This window comes from Stegostoma tigrinum, chromosome 8 (assembly GCF_030684315.1).
Source record: "Stegostoma tigrinum isolate sSteTig4 chromosome 8, sSteTig4.hap1, whole genome shotgun sequence".
Classification (NCBI taxonomy): Eukaryota; Metazoa; Chordata; class Chondrichthyes; order Orectolobiformes; family Stegostomatidae; genus Stegostoma; species Stegostoma tigrinum.
The window spans coordinates 16,997,609-17,013,399 of record NC_081361.1 but is presented as its reverse complement, the minus strand read 5'-3'; the positions used below and the strand labels follow the sequence as shown (position 1 = coordinate 17,013,399).

At 41.9% G+C, this 15,791-nt stretch overlaps 1 protein-coding gene across 2 annotated transcripts in view; it reads right to left on the bottom strand.

Annotated features, from left to right (window-relative positions):
• qsox1 (quiescin Q6 sulfhydryl oxidase 1) overlaps positions 1-4,267 on the bottom strand; it is a 119,873-nt gene extending 115,606 nt beyond the window's left edge. Inside the window, exon 1 of one of the 2 annotated variants that reach the window (XM_048538829.2) lies at positions 3,653-4,267. In XM_048538829.2, the coding sequence (XP_048394786.1) occupies positions 3,653-3,893 (241 nt within the window). In that variant the 5' untranslated portion in view covers positions 3,894-4,267. The remainder of the gene's footprint in view (positions 1-3,652) is intronic. The other variant, XM_048538830.2, reaches the window with a different exon arrangement.
• Positions 4,268-15,791: the final 11,524 nt, after the last annotated feature.

Sequence of the window (15,791 nt, the reverse complement as noted above, 5' to 3'; positions counted from 1 at the left end):
GCGGGCACAATTTGGTCACTTTGCACTGTAAAGCAAAGTTTACCAGAGACAAAATGACTTTTGCAGACATTAAGGCACAGAAATGGATATTGATAGATCTGTGTGGTTAAGGATGACAGAAGTCTGCAGTGGTCTACACTGAATATTACCAGCTGAAGTAGTGGTGCTGACATCAAACTGGGATTTAGGAGACTGTCCACAAGTAACAACATTACTATCAAATACCATATAGTGATGGCAAATTGTGTTTCTGCAAGGAATCTCAGTATTTGTAACTTGCCCTTAAATTTTCACAGCAGTTTCAATCACTGTCAGTAACAATACATCTTATTTAAAGTATCTTTGTAAAATTGTGTTGCTTTTAATATTTGGAAGTATATTTTTTTCTGAGCGGCAGGACAATCAGTGATTCATAAAATCATGCTCCTATTCCACCACTTTGCAACAACAGCCAACATTCCAGTTGTCTCCTGAATTATTTGCGACCATTTCCATTCAGTATCATTCTTTGCCCTCCAGGCTCGTATCTCTTGGGAATAAGGAGAAAGAGGGGTGGCCTAGAGAGTAGTTGAGGTTTTTTTGACACTTGCAGTAATTATATCAGACCCTCTCAATTTGCTTTCTACTGTATTGTCTCACATCACAGTGCGCTCTCTCTGTTTAACAATACATTTTTCCAAATGTGGATACAGATGGGGAGATGTCTTGTGCAGACATGGCATGGCTGGGAACTGGCACCTGCTCCTTTTTCAATGGGAGACGGTAAACACAGAAGTAGACAAATAATGGCTTTTAGGGCAGTTTTACAATGGAACTGTTAGTGATAGGAGGTGCCAATGGAAACAGAGCTGTAATTTAAAGACTGATGAAACACTGATTGGAATAAATAGCTGAGCTCTAATCGGTGAGCACATTTTCCCCATCTGCAGTGAGTGCTCCATCATCAAACATGTCATTCTTCGCCTGAGAAGTTAAACTGAGCTTCTGTCTACCTCCTGACAATGAACAGGATTTCAGTGAAGAACAAGAAGTTCTCCTGTGTCACAGCCAACAATTCTCAATCAACCATCACCCATATAACTGATTAACTGGCCATTAGAAAGAATCCATAAACACTGATTAGACAATGTACAATTCGGTTGCCTCATATGCCAAAGAATTACAGTGAAGACATTGCAAAAGTACTTTGTGTGAAGTGTTAAGTTGTTTCTCAGGCACTATATGTAAATGAATCACAGAGTATTGCCATTTGCACTAGATTTACACCTCTCTGACATCTGCTCCCAACAGCACCCTTTGCAATTATTGCACTAATTGTGCTGCTTTCTTCTCTTTCAACCAGCATTGTGGATTCTTACATTTTTACCATGCTGGCTCAGTGGTTAACATAGACCTGGAGATCTGGGTTCAATTCCTGTCTCAGGTGACAGTCTGTGTGGAATTTGCATATTCTCCCTGTGTCTGCATGGGTTTCCTCCGGGTACTCTGCTTCCCTCCTATAGCCCAGGGATAGGTGGATTAGGCATTGGAAATGCAGGATTAGAGATAATGGGAACTGCAGATGCTGGAGATTCCAAGATAATAAAATGTGAGGCTGGATGAACACAGCAGGCCAAGCAGCATCTCAGGAGCACAAAAGCTGACGTTTCGGGCCTAGACCCTTCATCAGAGGGATTACAGGGATAGGGTAGGGGGAATCAGTCTGGGTGGGATGCTGTTCAGAGAGTCGGTGTGGACTTGTTGGGGCGAATGGCCTGTTTCCACACCGTAGTGATTCTATTCTATAAATTCTATTTCAATCCTTACTCCTTTCAGTCTACAGCACAACATCTTCCCAGTTGCTTCTCTGCCACTATCCTTGCTGCCCTATTTCACACAGCCAATATATTAACCATCTGATTGTCTGTTTCTGATTGACCGGTCAGGAATGCTTGAGTACTATCTGGTGCCCAGTACAACAGACTGAAATTAGAATGGTAGCTAGTTTGGTCGGGGTGGGCAGGGAGCAGACTGGAGAATCGGTGGAACAGAACTATTCAACCTGGAACAGCTTTGATTGTCTTTTGATTGTGGTAGATATTAGACATTGCTCCAGTAAGTAACTACAGGCACCCTGTCAGACTGTACCGTCCCAAAAAAACAGCCTTACACATTTGGGACAGTTGGCGGTTATGTGTGAGGTCTTGTTAATCAGATTTATGACTTCAGGGGACCATTGTTTATTTTGACAAATAAACAATGCACAAAACCGTGTGTGTTCTTTGCAGAGGATCACAACACTCACGAAGCCTTAAAATTCAACAGTTTTCTGGCACAAATAAGAACATTCACCACATGTGGAGTCGAGATTTGTTGAGTTTTACACACATATGATATCTAGTGGAGCTTTACTAATTGGCAGCCAGAGGGCAGTCAAAATTGCTGAACATTTTCCAACATTCTCAGTGTGATAGAATGGCATACACCAAGAGTGAATTAACTGTTTGATCACATTCTCTGAGTGGTGCACTATTTTTAAGGGTATTACTTAATGATACTTCAAAAGGACTCCATCAGGGGAGGTGGTGTGTGAGGACATTTGGCAAGCTACTTCTCTCAAACCCCAGCACAGGTTGTTCTGCAACTGTGTCCCCTGACATGAGATCTTCTAGTCCTGATGGCCATTTACTATAGTCCTTTAAAAAGAGGGAGCTTAACAAGGTTCTGAGACAAATTGCAGTAGTGACACCCACTCACTGTGATACACAGCTAGAACACCATCTGTGCCACTCTGATCTCAGTGCAGTAAGTGCATTGGGGTAATACTTAAAATGCCTGTTTGAAAATTATCCCAGCCTCTGACCTCTGCACTCCATTTCCCATCCAGCAGTATTTAGCCTCCTGTTCTGAAAGCTCACAGATTTGTTTGCCAGAGGTTTATGTGCATTCTTCCCAGTTGCACTGCACTCACACTACCATCTGGCTATGCCTGTCCTCTGTGTACAGCATGATGCCAGTCTCCGTGCAATCATCTACTTCGGGCACTGGAACAGTGCACTCACACCAAAGGTGAGCCAGGAGCAGGTCAGGAACTCTACGCATCTCTGCTCTTCTATATCTCCCCCAAACTCTTCCACACTCCTCCCAGGGATCACCAGTCCCAGATAGCTGCTGTTCAGGACAGAAAATAGTGAAATTTGGCAGCAGCATCCAAAATAACAGAACCGTGACTTGGCGGGGTGTTGGGATCCAGGGTTCTTGAGTCCTGACATCAGGGCAGAGGACTGGGATTCTGCAGCCTGTCACTTACTCAAATACAGTAAAGGTGAAGTCACTATAATCCTACCAGGCGCTAGGACTGCTTCCTCGTTAGTCAAGAGAGGCGAGTTTAACAGGTCGGCATACCTCAGGCAAAGGGAAACAGGTTGGGGGGCAGCAGATTCTCACAGTTAGGGAGATACTGAACTGTCAACAGAAATTTCCAGCACAGCGGCGGGGGTGGAGGAAGAGAGATATTCAGTAACCAAGCTCCCGGGTACAAAGCCAAAGAAAGCAAAACATGAAACAGCACAGCCTGCAGTCTCTAGTAGTGACAGCTCCCAGATGGTTGGGGTTGAAGTTGCTGTCCCCACACACACGTTGCAGCCGAAATCAAAATCCCCAGCCCCCAAACCTTTGATATCGTTCGCCAGAGCCTTCCACACAGGAGCGAAGTTGACACAGTGTCCGCACCAGGACGCGTAGAACTCCACCAACCAGGCGTTGCTGCAGTTGTACAGGATGCGGTCGAAGTTGTCGGTGTCCAGGACGGCGATGTTGTCGTTCGGGGAGTAAAGGCCAGCTCCGTTGACCGATCCGGGCGCTGCCAGCAGGAAAATCACGAAGGCAAACACCGCATCCCGGCGCTGCGCCATGTCTGGGCGATCACTCTGTTGCTGCCAGACCGACCTCTAACCTTCAGCAAACCCACACATTGTCCTACGTGCGGGGAGTCAAGAGGGAGGAGCGAGGCTACCTTTCACTAAAATCCCTTTCGCCCAGATTCAATCATGTGCCCCAAAGCAAATAATTCCTCTCAACTCGTTTGCATCTCCGCTCGTTTCTGCCATTTTTTTCCTCTCTCTTTCGTAACATTTACATCGGGCAACGTGCAGAGACCAAAGATCAGACCGTGCGGGAAAAGCTCTAGTCGTGTGCAATTCATATTTGCAAATGTAATTTCGCAGAACGCTAACGAGTTTGCACGAACATTTTTTTATTCGGCGCCTCGTTGCGTCTTGAAGCTCTCAGGTTTCATTAATAATGTGAAATTACGAAAGAATTTTATACCCACCACACACACACGCCGAGCCTTCCGGGTACGGGAATTTAAGGCAAACAATGCACGTAACATGCAGCTCAGCTAAGGTCCGGGGTTATGCAAGTGGGAGTCTGATGAAATTGACTGCAAAGGTGCAAACAGTCAACAAAATTAAGGACTGGGTGCAAAAGAAAATGAACGAACCATTCATGAAACTATCCAAGTAAAGAGATAGGCTTCAAAATCTTTTATCTCCTGATGTACACACTCATATTGACGCACCTTAGGAGCAGGAATACCTTGAATCTGCTTAAGTGAGCATGACTGCTCATTAGATCAACACCTTGTTCCCATTTTCACCCCATTCCCCTTGATCTCTTCAGCCTCGATGTGTTTTGGCCTCATCCACTTTCTGTGACAAAGAATGTAACAGGCTCACCACTCTCTGGGTGAAGAAATTACTCCTCATTTTAGTCCTAAATATCCTACCCCTATCTTTTAATTGTGACCCGTGGATCTGGATTGCCTAGCCATTTGGATACCCTCATCATAAGGAGCAGCGTACTGTGTTTATCTGTATACTCCTGTTAGAATTTTATAGATTTCTGTATGATGCCCCTTCATTCTTCTGAGCTCTGGTGGATATAGCCCTAATCAAAAACAAAAATAGAAATTGCTGGAAAAAATTAGCAGGTCTGGTAACATCTGCAGAGAGAAGTCAGAGTTAAAGTTTCAGGTCAAGTGAACGATCCTAAGGACTGGCCTAATCAACCCTGTCTCTCTTCAAATATTAATCCTACCAACTCAGGGATCAGACTGGAAAACATTTGTTGCACTCAATCAAGAGCCAGAACATCCTTCCTCAAGTTAGGAGATGAAATATACACACATTACTCCAGCTGTGCTCTCACTAAGGCCTGGAGTTGCAGCAAGACATTCCCGCACCTATACTCTAAATCTCTTACTATGAAAACCAACATAACATGAACCATCTTCACTGCCTGCTGCACCTACATGCTAACTGTTAACAACTGGCATACAAGAAAAACTGGGTGTCCTCCCCCTTACCCAATATAGCTCCATTCTGATAATAGTCTGCCTGCCTGTTTTTGCTACCAAAGTTCTAACTTCTGATTTATCTACACCATTCTTTATCTGCCATGCATTTGCCTGTGTATTCAACTTGTCAAAATCATACTGAAACATCTCTGCATCCTTCTCCCAGTTCAGCCTCCCACCCTGATTTTGTGTCACCTGCAAATTTGGAGAAATTACACTTAATCCCTTTACTTAAATCATTAAAATGCTGAATTGTGAATAGTTGGTATCCATGTCTTGATCCCTGTGGTTCCCCGCTTATCATTGCTTGCCACTCAGATAATGGCCCATTTATTCATTACCCCTGTTCCCCGTAAGCCAAACAGTTCTGTATCCGTGACAGAACATGACACCCACGGCATTAATTTCACATGTTAATCTCTAATGTGGGACTTTATCGAAAGCCTTCTGAAAACCAAAAAAACTACATCCTCTGGCTCCTTCTGATCAACTCTACTACTTTCATCCTTGAAACATTCAAGTAGATTTGTCAAGCATGATTTCCCTTTCATAAATCCATGCTGACTCTGTCTGATCCTGTCAATGTTTTCCAAGTGCACTGTTATTAAATCTTTTATAATGGATTCTTGCATCTTCCCTGCTACTGATATCAGGCTGACAGGTTTATAATTCCCAGTTTTTCCTCTGTATTTTTTCTTCATATTGAAGCTACATTAGATATCCTCCAATCGATAGGAACTGATACAGCATCTACAGGGTCTTGACAGATGACCACCAATGCATCCATTATTTCCAGGGTCACTTCCTTGATTATTCTGGGTTGTAGATGATCAAATATTGGAATTTATCAGCCTTTAATCCCAATGATTTTTCCAACACTAATACTGATTTCCTTCAGTACCTCCCTCTCCCTTGATTCTGTTTCCCAATATTTTTGGAACATTATTTAAGTTTTCCTTTGTGAAGACAGAACCAACAAATGTCTTTCATTGATCTGCCATCTGTTTGTTCCTGTGTTTCTGACTGTGAAGGAGCTTCATTTGTCTTCTCTTCACATACTTACAGAAGCTTTTACTATCAATTTGTATGTGCCCTACAAGCTTACTCCCATACTCTATATCTCAGCTCTCGATCTCTTTGTCTTCTCTGTTTTGAAATCTGAATTGCTCCCAATATGAAGATCTGCTGCTTCATCTACCCAATTTTTCTTGGACATAATGTTATCCCTAATTAGCCCTGGTGATCATGGTTGAGCCACCTTTCACATTTTGGAGAGATAGTAAGAACTGCCAATGCTGGAGTCTGAGATAACACAGTGTGGTGTTGGAGGAACACAACGCCAGACAGCATCGGAGGAGCAGGAAAGCTGATGTTTAGGTACGAGTCCCCGCTTCAGAAATAGGAGAGGGGAATGGGGCTCTGAAATAAATAGAGAGAGGAGGGTTTGGGCTGGGGAAGGTAGGATGGTGATAGCAGGTTGGTAGTGATAGGGATTGGTTAGTGAGGTCGGAGGAGTGGATAGGTGGGAGAGAAGACAGACAGGTCAAGAAGGTGGGGATGAAAGGGAGGGTTGGTCTTGGGATGAGATCAGGTGTCGGGAGATTTTGAAACTAGTAAAGGTGGGATGGTGATAGATGAGTGCAGGTAGGTAGTGGTGGGAATTGGTGAGTGAGGTGGAAGGAACAGATGGTGGGAGAGAAGACGGACAGGTCAAGGAGGTCCCATTTTAGTTTTGTGCTAGTATAGATATACATAGATTTTCACACATTCATATCATAGTCTTACCCAAAATTTTGTGTTATTATCATTTTCTTCATGCAACAGTTTTACAAGTTGGCATATCTACCTAATTATTCCAAAACCTTGAATTAGTATAACTCAAAATAATGTAAGTTAATCTAGCCCACTCTGACACAATGATTATTGTTGTGTATATTGTCAGAAATCATCCAGAAATCATGTCGTAGATATAAGGGTAATGTTGCACAGTATTGGCTAGACTGTATTGCCAATGAGGTCAGATCACATGGACTGCGACCTGAGGGAAGGAGTGTCAAGTAAAGTCCTGCTGCACTACGTCTGTGTAACTCGTGTGCATAGCATTGCACTAGTATGGTGTAAAAACATCTGCTTGTGGCTCCCTGAACCAGCTTGTGATGTTAATACAGGGTGGCAGCGTTAGTGTGTGACCTATAATTGACTGTCAGGAATCAAAATTAGCAAAGAATGAGAATGAAAACGAGTCTTCTGCCGAGCAGAACACAACCAAGAGAAACACCCTCTAAATGTTTCTTTATTCAGCAATACTTATGCTATTGTCTGTTTTTGAGAGATAAAGGGATTTGAGTAGATAGAGATTCAATTCTCTTGGGTGGGAATCCCAGATGAAAGTGGCAAAATTAGAAGTAGGAATGAAATTGGACAGTTTTTTTTCATACAATTTTTCACAGCTTTTGGATTTTGGGCCAATTACAATTTTTAAGATTGTGATATGTAAGGACATAATAGGGTTTGGAGTAAAGTCAGCTGATATATGCATACCAGCTAAGATTGCGTTGAATGGCAAAGCAGAAGTGAAATTCAGAATGACCTATTCCTATTCCCATCATGCAATTTCCATTCTGCATCTCATTACAATAAAAGTGGGATTTGATAATTGTTTATACTGTCCATGAGTATTAAAAGCTCTTTTTTCAATCATTGAGGGATTAGAGCTAAAGTCAATTACTTGAAATCGACATGTGTGCAATTTTGCTGAGGATACCAGGTTCAGATTACAAATCCTCCAGGATTATTCAAGAATTGAACAGGTAATCTGTGAGTGAGAGATAATGGGAACTGCAGATGCTGGAGAATCTGAGATAACAAAGTGTGGAGCTGGTGAACACAGCGGGCCAAGCAGCATCTTAGGAGCACAAAAGCTGATGTTTTGGGCCTAGACCCTTTATCAGAAAAAAGCCTAGGCCCGAAACATCAGTTTTTGTGCTCCTAAGATGCTGCTTGGCCCGCTGTGTTCACCAGCTCCACACTTTGTTATCTCGGGTAATCTGTGAGTTGTGGTTTTGAGCAATGAGGGTAAAACAATAAGTCACAGACATTAAGTACATTTAGAACATTGAATATCTTAGAATCATAGAATCCCTACAGTATGGAAACAGGCCCTTTGGCCCAACAAGTCCACACTGACCGTTAGAATATCCCACCCAGTCCCATCCCCCTAACCTAAGCATCACTAAACACAATGGGCAATTTTGCATGGCCAATCCACCTAACCCACACACCTTTTGACTGTGGGAAGAAACTGAAGTACCCAAAGGAAACCCATGTAGAGACGGGGAGAATGTGCAAACTCCACACAGAGAGTCACCCAAGGGTGAAGCCATTCTGCAAACTGGACTGGTTTGATGATTCCCTCACTTTCCATCCTCTTGATTTCTGCCTCTACTTTTGCCTGTAAGGCAAATAGCACTGGCCAGACCTTGCAGAATCGTGGAATTGCTTCCTGGGGTCAACACGCAAGGTGGCCTTGGCTTCTTTGATAGTCGCTAAACCTGCCTGTAAATCTTCTGCGTATTTCAGTCCAAGATGACTTCACTCAGGCTGCCATTTTCTAATCAAAAAACGTTGAGCTAATCTCTCTTTCTCAATCAATTTCACCCCATCAAACTTGGGCCCAAGCCTTTTACTACAATCAGTGATAACTGAACCAGCTGCTTCTCATAAGAGACTGGAACAGCAGTTGTAGCCTTTCTTCATTAGTTACAAAAAAAATGGAGTGTGTCAGCCAGCCAATGGGGCTCAGACTATTTCAGGTTAGAAACCACGTGACTAGACCCCCGGAACATTACTCGAACTCGCTGCCTGCAGGGAGGTCTCATCCACAACACCACAGTCTCCACCATGGGGTAGGCAAAGACATGGGATCAAAATCTACCCCAGCTATGACAGGAGGTGGGACTCATGCTGTTTGCACTGATCTGATCCACGCTGGTCAACCAGTAATCTAAGCCAACCTACCTTCCTCTTCTGCTGTCTTAATCTCTCAAGGACTTTGGTGGGTCTGTCAACATACTCCTTCACCATCATTTTATAGACCCAGAGCTACAAATAGTGATGAGGCTCCAGCATTCTTTCTGTGATATGACTGAGAATCCCACTCATTCTTACCACGTATAACATTTCTGAAGGATGGCTGCATTGTGAACACAACCTCCTTCATGGTCAAGTCCTAGACCGGGACTTGAACTGGGAATTTCTGGCTCAGAGGCATGCCCACTGCACCACAACACCTCCTGCTTCAGGAATATATCCAACAAAAATTAGCAAACCTCAGTCGATGGCAATACAAAACATTCTGGCAGCAATAATAACCTCGCATGCCGGAAAACTGTGGTGCAATAGTTCATTCCACAACATGTTCATGTTGTTTGAATTTTTTCTGCAGAAAATATTGAGGGAGAAAGATAGAATTTGAAAAGGAAATAAAATCACAACCTGATACATCTTTTGTTTCTGGTTCTTAGAAATGTGTCCATCCTAAAGACAACTTAATAAATGAATGGTAAATAATAACTTGTATCCAAAGTACACATGAAAAATCAGTCTGAATGTTAACATTGCATTTCTAGGCTCTTTCTTGGGACTATGTGTGAATGCTATTTCAAAAATGACGCAACAGGATAATTGGCTCCTTGACCATGAAAAGTTCAATTCTTATCAGGGACACCATTTTGAAGATCACAGGTGTTTTGTTCACTGAGAATTCACAGGTTGAGTTGGTAGATAGCAGAAACTGAGATTTAAAAAAAGACGGCTCACGATTTGATATGTAAACACGGGTCTCAAGTATTTGCAAAAGAGGTCTTTTGGTAAAAAGGTTCTTGATATGGAATGCATCCTTCTGACTATTGCTCCTTTAAAAATAACAAATTACTCAATTTTGATATTTATTATCAACTATTCGTTGACATGGATGAAAAAAATGTGAGTTTTCTAGTTTGGTCTGCTTGTCCATTTAAAGGCCATAGTGGAGCCATGCAAAGGCTTATATTGCTGTAGTATCTCCAACCAAACAGCAGAGCACACCAGGACAGAGGAGAGTCTGAAGACATTGTGGGAAGCCTGGCAACACCAAATCAGCAGAGCACTTCACTTACATTCAAGGAGCTGGAGAGAAGTCAGCATTTTTTTTTGTTTGTGCATGGGATGTGGGCAATAGTTGTTCAGTCTGTATTTATTGCTCATCCCCGATTCCTCTTGAGAAAATGGTAGTGAACTGCCTTGTTAGACTGCTGCAGTGCTTGGTGTGTAAGAAAAGGAGCTCCCAGGGTTTTGAAGTGATAGTTCCAAATCCAGGACGGTGAGTGGCTTTGAGGAGAACTTGTAAATGATAGTGTTCGCATTTGAATGCTGTCCTTGTCTGAGATGGTTGAAGTTTGAGGCTTGGACATTGATGGAGCTCTGGAGTGTTGTATGCATCTTGTAAATGGTGCACACAGCTGCCTCTGTATATTAGTGGTGAAGGGAGGGGAAGTGGTAGATGGGTGCCAATCAAGCAGGATCCATTTATCTCAATGGCATCAAGTTTCTTGAGTGTTGCAGGAGCTGCAGCCATCCAGGCAAGAAGAGAATATTCTATCACATTCCCAACTTGAGCCTTGGAAACGGTTCACCCGGCACTGGGGAGATAGGACAATCCCATGAGGGAGCATCTAATAATGGGAGGGGACCTTCAGCATTCTGTTTGATTTGAGTTTTCAAAAAGAAATCATCACATGAAAACCATAATCCAGTTGATTGTTGAGTAACTTTTATAACTGGCTGTGTCAACAAATAGCTAAATTGCTACACTGCCAGTAGGGTGTGTACGTGTACATAGCTGGATAATTAAAAGAAAATGTCAGAAAAGAACATATTCCGTCTCAGGCCATGGTATTCATCATCTGCAGAGGGACCTGCATTCATACATTGGGTCTGCAGCATGACAGACAGAGTTCAAACAGAAGTGTTATACACCCCAGGCATAGTCTATCCTCTCTGAAATGAATGGATTAAAATTTTAGCAATACTTTAACAGCTACCTTTCATCAGAGATACAAATAGAGGAGAATTGAGAAGATGATGACTATGCTGTTTTATTTTACTTTTAGGTGGCAATGTTTGTTGTTACATTTAAGGTCTAAATTGTTGCCATAAGTTGTGGTGATTAGCATTGGCCCATGATTAAATTTAACATTTAGTTTGAAGGTGAGAAATTTGGGCCTAAAGCTAGAGTTTTAAATTTAAGTAGATGCAATTATAAGGATATTAAGGCAGAGCTGGCTCAATCAAAATGGGAAATTGAGTTTGGGATTAGTCGACGGAGATGCAGTGGTACACATCCAAGTAGCTATTTCATTATGCTCAAAAAGCTGTGGTTCAGGTAGAATTGAAGATTCTGTGAAAAGGAAGCAGATATTTATTGATAGTATCAAATTGAAAAAATAATCTACAATTAGGCAAGTATTAATAGTAGGCTAGGAGATTGGATGGAATTTTAAAACCAGCAAAGAATGAGGTAGAAATAAAGGAGAGATTGGCATATGCGAGAAAGCCTGCTAGAAATATACAAACTGACCATAAAAATTTCTATAAATATTTAAAAAGGAAAAGAATAAGGGACGTAAACATTAGTCCTTCAGAGCATGAGCCTGTGGATTTAGTAATAGAAAATAAAGGAATGGCATCGGCATTGAGCAGTTATATTAATTCTGTGTTCACTGTGAAAGACACAAATGACAAGGTAGAACTATATACACGTCAAGAAGTGAAAGGGAGAGAGGAGCTTAAAACAATTACTATGTCCAGGGAAATGGTACCAAGAAAATTGGTAAAACTAGAGGTGACAAGCCCTCGGTCCTCATGGAGTTTGCCTTAGATTTTGAAAAGAAGTGACTGCTGAGATAGTAAATGCGTTATTTTAATTCTCCAAATTCTCAAAGTTCTGGAAAGGTCCCATCAGCTAGGAAAATAGTGAAAGTAGCTACACTAATCAGGCAGGACAGGAGAGAGAAATCAAGAAGAAAGACATCTGTGAGCCTAAAATTCGAGTTAAGGAAAAGACTATAATGTATTATTAAGGACATTATGGCAAGGCACTTGGAAAATCTCATTGCTATTTGGCAGACTCCATTTGGTTTTGTGAAAGGAAAGTTGTACCTGACCAATCAACAAAGATTTTAAAAAAGCTTATCGATGCAGGACACAATGTTAGGTAAAGTTGCCATTATCCCAGTGGATGATAGCTCCACTCTCTTATCAGAGAGAGGTGATAGTTTAACCAGGGGGTCACCATGTCTAAGGTGAGGCGTGATGTTGAGAAAGTAGGACTTCATGGTAACCTGAGAACTTTATGGGGATATAAATAGTTTTCCTACTTGAAAGAAACATGAGCAGGGAAATACACAATAAGCGTGCCCACAAGTCTTTTATGTAGGAATGTTTAAATGTGACACTTAGTTATATGCCTTCTGGAACCCCCACAAAATTTGGTATCTCATGCCCCCTCCAGGTGCTTTTGGCATGGTGACACATTAAACAGTGTGGTGAATGGGCCAAGTTGGTATGGAGTGGGTCTCCCACCTTTTAATGGAGGGTATACCACCCACTGGAACAGCCAGCCTATCTGACTGGTCTGTAGCTCCAACTGTACCAACAGAGCCAGCGCTCCATATTGGACACTGATGGAATTGCAGCCAATCTTTCAACGGAGGTCCAATGGAACTCCAAATCAGGGTAAGTTGCTGTTGAGAGGGCAAGGGTTTAGTTTATGCAGAGAGGGTTTTGCATTCCAGACTCTGACCTCTCATTATGTGAAAAAAAAGCCTATTCTCACTCAGCATTTGCTTCTTTTACAAAACACTTTAAAATCTGTTCACTCTGGTCATCGATCTTTGGAGGATGAGCACATATCTCCCTATGTACACAATGATTTTGAAAGTCTTTATCAAATCTTCTCCATGTACTGTCATAGGCTCTTTAGTCTGTCGAACTCTCTTATCTTCTGTACAAAGCCTAGACGGTTTGTCTGTGAAATATTTTAAAAGGTAGATAGATGTTTGATTATCAAGGGAGTGAACGTAGCCTGTATTTTCCTGCTCACATTTCTTTCAATGTGGGAAAACTATCTATGTCCCCATAATGTTCTGAGGTCACCATGTATGACCCCTCTGGTCAACCTCATCCCTCACCTTAGGCGTCATGACCTTTAGGTTAAACCATCTCATCATCTGGGACTGTGGCAACTTTACCTAAAGTTGTATCCTGCATCTACAGCTTTTGTTTATCTGTGTTAATTTCTCAAGGACAGCTGAAAACATGGCCTGCGTTTGCTTCTAAATCCTATGTTTCTATGCCTGTGTGCACCTTCTGATTCTTTGTTTTACTGAACTTAGTACAAACATCAAACATTTGATAAAATCAGTCCAATTTGACCCTATAAAAACAACAGTTCAGGTGAGCATTTTAGTCATATAGAATCAGCAGGTATTCATTGATACTGGTGTAAAGAACTCCATAGTAGACCATATTTCAGCTATGTTGGAAATGAATGGTAATGAAGTTAATTCAGTGACAGCGTTGTCACAGATAAGAGGAGATTTTTGGCTTAGTGGATGCCAAAGAATTCTGTACTGTTCTGAAGAAGGAGCACTGGACCCGAAAAGTAAACTGTATTTTCTCTCCTTAGACGTTGCTGGACCTGCTGAATTTTTCAAGCAATCTCTGGTTTTGTTTTTAATCTGCACTTCTGGGTGGCCACCTCGACTACAGTGCAATCAATCCAATCATCATGCTCAAGCATGCATTGAAATTAATTTGATAAAGGATGGCAATAGATTGCTATTTTTGCTCATTTCTAATGGCATTTATTACTAGAGCAGTCCGAAAACTTTCTGATGTACACTTTTTTGGCTCAGATGATGGCACATGAAGTACAACTGAGCTGTAGAAATGAAGAAGACCACATATGTATTTTCTGGTATGCACTGAATTAGCTCATTTGAAACAGGGCAAATTGTGAACTGTGAAAAGGATGGTGTAGAGCTTCAGAAGGACATAGAAATTGTGGTGGAATGGACAGACAAGTGACAGATGAAATTCAATAAAGTGACTTCTGTTGGTTGGAGAGAACATAGGAGTAAATATGAAATAGTGAGACCAAAGCTCATGTGGATGAAGGAGCAGTGGAAATTGGGCACATATAGGCAAAAAATCATTAAATGGGGCAGGACACTGCAAGAGCAGTTGATATACTATCCTCAGCTTTCTTTGTTAAAGGGTAGGAAAGAAGAGAAAGGAGGCTGTTTATCATAGAATTCTTACAGTGTGCCAGAAGGCCAGTGGGCCCATCCCAACCCTCCAAAGAGCATCCCACCTCTCTACCCAATGCCATAGCTAATCCACCTAGTCTGCACAAACATGGACACTTGGCAAGTTAACATGGTCAATCGACAGCTTTGACAAGTGAGAGGAAACTTACACAGACACAGGGAGAATGTCCAAACTCCATACAGACATTCATCTAAGGGTGGAATTGAACCCAGGTCCCTGGCACTCTGAGGCAGCAGTGCTAACCACTGAACCATTGTGCCACCTGTCATGCTCAGCTGGAGTATTCTGGCCAGTCTGGGCACCACATTTAAGGAAGGTTGCGAAGAAATTAGAGACAATGCAGAAGAAAAACAATCGCAAAAGTAACTCCACGGATGATGAACTCAGTGATAAAATTAGTTTCGAAAGATTGGGACTGTACTCTTTGAGAAGACGAGACAAAGAGAAGATGTGATAGAAGCATTCAAAATTATGAGGGGGCTAGACAGAGTGGCTAGTGAAAAAATGGAGTTCTACTTTTCATGACCATCTGATAATCCAGTTGAAAAGTGTAAATAAATGTTTTCCATGTGGAGAAGAGATTAGGTCAGCCTGAGATGACCTGTATGGATGATGAGGCTGCTGACAATTAACTCTTGATTTTCTGACTGTTAAACAGAAGTAAATAGATTAGTACTGCTGTTTAAATAATGCCAGCCAGAAGAACTAGACTTTGCGGTGTAGGATCACAAGGAGAAAAAGAACACCTGGGAAGAAAATGGACAGCTGGAGATGCCTATCTCCACTCTACTTCATGTGAATAACTGCCTTTTGGATCGTTGAAAAACAGGAATAGGGCTCAGGGCAAAGGACAGCTCACTAATATCCTTCTCTTGATGTTCCTCAACTCTACCATATTAATAAAACAAAAACCTATTCCACCTTCGAATTAACAATGACTATTTACCAGTACATGCTACTTCAATTGATTACAAGGTAACACCAAAGCCTTACAAGCTGTTTACTTCATTGGCTTGAAAGAGACAGCTTTTTACCTATGGCTTAAAAGTTCTCTTTAGAAAAAAAAAGGACAAAATGCACCTGA